General features: G+C 40.8%; 1 protein-coding gene across 1 annotated transcript; it reads right to left on the bottom strand.

Moving 5' to 3' along the window:
- Positions 1-3,622: 3,622 nt before the first annotated feature.
- Positions 3,623-6,036, bottom strand: LOC131232395 (protein WVD2-like 4). Its single transcript, XM_058228619.1, has 7 exons — positions 5,815-6,036; positions 5,328-5,587; positions 4,856-5,242; positions 4,671-4,729; positions 4,045-4,122; positions 3,858-3,931; positions 3,623-3,753 (listed from the first exon to the last, which is right to left on the bottom strand). The coding sequence occupies exons 2-7, from the start codon at positions 5,583-5,585 to the stop codon at positions 3,623-3,625; spliced, it is 987 nt and encodes a 328-aa protein (XP_058084602.1). The 5' UTR covers positions 5,586-5,587; positions 5,815-6,036.
- Positions 6,037-6,276: the final 240 nt, after the last annotated feature.

The raw sequence follows: 6,276 nt of genomic DNA, 5'->3' as shown, positions 1-6,276 counted from the left end.
TCAGTTCGGTCAACAGCTCGGGCCAAGTTTGAGCCAAGAATGAGCCGAGTTCGCCATTGAGGCATTTCCACAAACACCTGAACTGCAACTTCAAAATTCCACTGTTTTACAAACAGAGGCAATGGTTTTACAGGTGTTTTATCAAACACCTTCTAAGCAACATAAAAACCAAGAAAAACAAAGAGAAAAAAGAGAAAAAGGGTATTTGTTTCATGTACTCCATCACCAACCATCTCTATCTCAACAAACCCAACATTTGAAATGGTGGAGCTGAGGTGGGCTTTCCTTCCTTTCTCCTTTTTTGCTGGTGGGCCTTAGCTTTGGTGTGACATAGGTTACAGAGAACTGATCTAATGGAAATTGAGAGACAAGGCAGATAAATGGCTACAGAGGAGAAAGGTCAAGAGGCAGTTGAAGCCGTTGGTGAGCAACATCAATGGCAAAGTAACCGAGTCACCGAACTGGTTCGATCCAAGTTTGATTCGAGCTGGATTCGATCCGAGTCGAGTCGAGCTGGGGCCTGCTCGCACTCAGCTCGAACCCATTTTCAAGCTAAAAAAATCAGCTCGACTCGGCTCGAACTTAGCTTTGAACTGAGTCAAATCGAGCTTTTTCAAGTCGAGTCAAGCGAGCTAACCAAGCTAGCTTGGTTGGTGTACACCCCTACTCATGGGAACTCCTTGTGAGGTCAAGCTGTGTGGGCCCCACCATGATGTTTGGCATACATCTACCCCATCAGTCAGATACACCATTCCATAGTGGGCCTAGGGCTTAAAAATCAAGTCAATCCTTGACTTGTGTGGGCCACACCGCATACAAAAGTTGAGAGGGATTACCCTCCATTAAAACATTCATAATCATTTTTTGGGCCCACCGAGATGTGATTCACAAATCCAGCCCATCCATTATGTGTGTCCCACTTGGATGAGGGGTCAGACCAAGTTTCACATCCAAGTTTCAAGTGGACCCCACAAAGTGATTTTATATGTTTTAGGCATGTCTTCACATGATTTTAGATGGTATGGCCCACCTGAGTTCCGTATACGGTTGATTTTTGGGATATCCCATAATTTAAAGGGGACCCATCAAATGCACGGTGTTGATGTCTGACATACATCATGGGGGGGCCCACACAACTCGACCTCATGGGGAGTTCTCATGAACTCGACCATATAGAACCTTTTTCCTTTATATATATATATATATATATATATATATATATATATATATATAGAGAGAGAGAGAGAGAGAGAGAGAGAGAGAGAGAGAGAGAGAGAGAGAGAGAGAGGAATGCTCACTGGATCCTTACTCTTGCTTGGGTGGTAGGCTCTCGGGAGTTTCAACACCCAGTCAAGGCGTCCACGTGATGCAGCACCCCATGAAACCCCCAAAGCCCACCTTTTACCCTGATCCAAAACTTTGGTGGGCCATGACAAAATGAAACAGTTTCCTCCCTTGATTTGCCTCCCTCTTTTGCCATGGCCCACCAATGTTTTGGATCAGGTTAAAAGTTGGGACTTGGGTGTTTCATGGGGTGTTGCATCTTGTGGATGGTTTAGATCGTGGGTTCATATAACGGGAGATGAGTTCTCAAAAAGTTCTCATGAGTTCTAGTGAGAATTGGTGCGCAGGTGAGCCTTCCTCTCTCTCTCTCTCTCTCTCTCTCTCTCTCTCTATATATATATATATATATATATATATATATATATTAGATTTATGCATGCTTGAGCTAGGATATAGAGAGAGCTGCCAATAGCCGGAAGTCAAATTTCATTAAAAGCTTCCACACCTGAAAGCAAGGATAAAGGTATGTAATAGAGAGTTTAGGGGATTGTTTGGCAGTAAGAAAAGTCGAAGGCCAGACTGGCTTGTCCAGGCTTTTATCCATTGGCCAAACTAGTTTAGCTTTTGTTGAAAGATATTCCCTCGCCAGGATCCCAAGAAAAGCAGGGACAATTCGTGCCTTTTTTTGACAGTTAGCTAGGTACTTGTGTCTCTAATAGGTCCCATCAGACAGGGAGAACTCTCTCTCTCTCTCTCTCTCTCTCTCTCTCTATCTCTCTCACAAAGACACACACACACACACCCTTCATGAACAAAGTGGACTTCACAGCCTACCTCGAGTGTGCCCCTGCATCTCACAGGGGACCCCACGTGAGCCGAATGTAAAAAATACCCCTGCATTAATCACCCCCAGTGAGGAGTCTCGAACACAAGACCTCCAGCTCTGATACCACTTTGATGCAGGACAATTAACCACTTGTTCTAAAAGCTCGAACTGATAGAGCATGACAAATCAATCCCTTGATTTCATAGCTCAAGCCCCACATCCCATGGGTTAGGACCTCGGCCGAACCCCCCTCGTGGGCCCCACTTCACATGGGTTTCACTTCACACGAGCCACCCGCCTCACACGGGTCACCCACCCCGATTGTGCCCGTGCATCTCGCATGTCACCCAACTCGAGGCCGGTGTGAAAATGCCCCCGCATTACAGGCCCTTAAGGGATATTCATGACAGGAACAACAATATTCTTCATGATATTTAGTTCTTGGATCAAGAGCAAACTTCCAAGACCCTTTTGAGGAAGGAAAAAGCCAACACATACTTGTTAAAGCATGAGTATCAAAACATAACAAAAGCAAAGGAGATTTCTTAGAGATAAACATTGCAAACTTTGTGGCTTAAGAGGATGATAGAAAAATTGGACTTCATTGGGCAACGAATGCTGAAGCATGACCTTGATCAATAAACTTGAGTGGGAGGAAACAATCATTGAGTAACCAAAAAAGATCAAGAAAGTGGTAATGAACTTCTACATGAAGCTTTATTTAAGAAAGAATTTAGGAAACCTAACCCCGATGGACTGAGGTTTGAATCTTTAAATCTTGGAAATGCAGATTGGTTAGATCGGCTTTTGAAGAGAGGAAGTTAGCAAGGTGATGTTTGAATTTGGGAAGGGGAAAGCTCCAAGTAGAGCTTTTTCTTCAGTTTTTATCAGTAATTTTGTCACAGGTTACATCATGGAGGTGATGAAATGAAATAATCATTTCTATAGAAAAATGCCAAGCCGCTGATTGTGGAAGAGAATTCTTCTAATGTTATTGCTTGGGATTCTTTTGAGAACTCCAGGACATCTAGAATTATCTTTAAGCTGTTCATAAAGAAATGCAGAAAACTTGATAACACATTAAATTATCTCACTCAATCATCATATTAAACTGATATCCAAGGTGAAACATACTTTAAAATCCAGAAGGAAGGAGAACCTATCTTTTGAACTTGATAAATGTCATCATCACGAAAGAACAAAATATGTGATCCGCAATTATTTTTATAACTGCAATTTTTCTCCCTAACTTCTTTCCGCCCCTAGTTTTTTGTGTTGCAAGCATAATATGAACCATGAAAGGAAATTTATTATAACTCGAATGTGAGGATTCTTTTAGGCAATGCCCAGAATTTCCGTGTTACATGGTGAAATGCACTGATGAATAGTTAAAAACATAAAATAAAATAAAATAAATAATAATAAAAATGAAATGTGGCAGAAATATTTACCTTTTTCAATTCAACCTTAGGAGGAGGGGGTTCCTGATAAAAGCTTGGCATTGGTGTAGCTTTAAAGGTCAAGCTCTTTCTCAGCTGCTTGATTTCTGCTTCCTGGCTCTCCTATAAAACAACCATGATTTCTCAGCTGTTTGATTTCTCCACTTCCTTTGCATGAATCTTCTCTTCTAGCTTTGAGAAGACCTGAAACAAAAGAATGCTTCTAATTATCGTTCAAATTGAAACTAGCCCATTAATAAAATAATAAAATCTGAAAATACATATTTAAGAAATTAAGTGGAACTCACCTCTTTCCTTTTTTTCAGCACGCTCATCCAACCTGAAAGCAAAACCAGAACCACTGCTCCTTCGGGTGGTGCTTCTGAAAATAATAGAGACTATCATAAGCCTTATGATGAAAAAGAAACTGTGTAAATTAAAGATTCCACTGAATGCTAACAGCCCAATAAGGAGATGAGAACAGAGAAACCGTACGAGGTAGTTGAGTGGGCATCTTCATCATCTTCGATTTGCAATCCTTGTCTTGATGGTTTTGGATTTGGATCACATAACCTGTGATGACATATTCACACTTTAAAACTGACAGGGGACAGATTATATAATATGTCAAAAATCAATGTAACTTGTGTGTCTGCGTCCCAAAAGCATACCCAAGGTGTTAAACAAGCACAACAAACTAATAACATGAAAATATGGAGACACATCAGTAAATATATAAAGATATGCAGATTTTTATGTTAAAATATTCACAAGAATAGAAATTGCAGAAGGAAAGGCAAAACTCAGGCTTCTGGCAACAGTGAATCAAGATAGGAAGATATAACTAGATATGTTCAAATGCATATAAATATGAAGTATGTGTAAGTAAATATGTTGAGATCTACACAATTATATGTTAAGTTTTTAGAAGGATATCAAAATGCAAATCAAAGGGTAAAATCCAGATTTCAAGAAAAATACAGCAAGACTATCACACCAATATTGCATACACCGCAGTCAATCAACAAATAAAGAAAACCAATAGCTCTTAAAGCGCTATCTCATATTTGATAGAAGAACCAAATCATCAGTAAGAGCTAAACTTGTATATAAGAACTTACTGTGAGGCTTCGGAGGATGAGCCATTGACAGTTGCATTTAATGAGCCAGACTTCACAGACTGATGATCAACAATAGATGAAGTGTAGAATTAGATATCCAACATTTGAAATATCACATGAATTTTGTAGTTGACCTATGACTGAAAGTAGCCTGCAACCAGTTATCTCAATTCTCAAATACTCACCAGAGACCGTAGAGTACCAGGCATTGATGCCAAAGTAGTTCGCCTGGCAGATAGACCACCCATCTTTGCATCCATAGAACTCAATCCGGCAGAAACTCGCCTGTTGGAAATATTTGAACGGGACGTTGAAGTAAGCGAGCCGTTGGAGACCACCGACGCTGCATCCGTGACATTGACATGGGCACGTTTGGTATCAGATTTCATCTGCTTCTCATCAATGCTTTTCTTCAAACTGCTCGTAAGAATTCCTCTTGATGGGAAGGAAAGACTCTGAGAAAGGCTCGGCCTCTGGTTCCGAGGAATCATCGTTGGACCTTTCCGAACTGCTTCACTCTTTGGCATCTTTTTATCATTCTTTGAATGATCGACCCGTTTGGCTACAGGTTTCTATACATAGAAGGTCATGTTTCATTACCTGCCCCAAGTTCTTCATCTATGGTATAGAATTCAAGAAACAATTTTCAGTCCATACCTTCAAAACATTCGAACTTTTACTATCGGAAACGGTCACAAAGGAGGCAACATCCTCTGCTCCAGCTGAAATAGAATCAACAACGTCAACATTTGATGAATCTTCCGGAACACCATTCACTTGAATGGAGTCTATGCCGTTGTCAACATTCTCATTCCCTTTTCCAATATTCAGGCTTGAAGCATCTACCAAAGTGGCTTTCTCAGGAACACCATTTTCATTCTCAGAAGCAACTCGATTTTCAGAATCCATCATCATAGCTAAATCTATCAGCCACAAATATGGATTCAGCAGCAACACATTTCCAACATCATTAATTGGCAAGTTTGCAGATAAATAACAGCAAAATATCTACAATAAAAAGAAGAAATGAATTTCTTGATCTTAGACTCTGCTTCTCTTTTCTTTTTCTACCTTTTCTTTCCAGTTTCTAACCACGAATGGCAGTTTTCCACGACGTCTCGTACACGCACGAATTCCGTTTTACCTTCGAAATAAAAGACTAGAGGTAGGGCTTGAAGGCGAAATGCTTCAAATGAGTAGCGAATCGATCGAGATATGCGAGGATTTCCATGGATTTGGTGCTTGAAATCTTCTTGCAAGTTCAAGTTCCGAAATTTCTCGCCATCTGAAACCCTAGATTTCTACTCTCTCTCTCTCTCTCTCTCTCTCTCTCTCTCTCTGCAGCTTTCAAATACAGTAGCGGTTTGGACAGGAAGAAAAACGGAATTTTCCGTTTTCGGCAAAACAGCCGCACGCAGCCTAGTTTGTGGCTGAGATTGTGCGTACAACTGTGAGATCCGATGGACAAGATTGGGCAGGGACTGGTAATATTCGGATGCTCTACAAGGTGGATGGTTTGGATCATCCCAAAGGATGATCATGGTGGGCTAAGTTTAGACAAAAACGGACGCTGTCCGTTTGAATTAGATCGGGCGGGAGAAAGCTT

Source organism: Magnolia sinica, chromosome 18 (genome assembly GCF_029962835.1).
Source record: "Magnolia sinica isolate HGM2019 chromosome 18, MsV1, whole genome shotgun sequence".
Taxonomy (NCBI): Eukaryota; Viridiplantae; Streptophyta; class Magnoliopsida; order Magnoliales; family Magnoliaceae; genus Magnolia; species Magnolia sinica.
The sequence above is the reverse complement of the archived record's forward strand: the minus strand, read 5'-3'. Positions and strand labels throughout refer to the sequence as shown.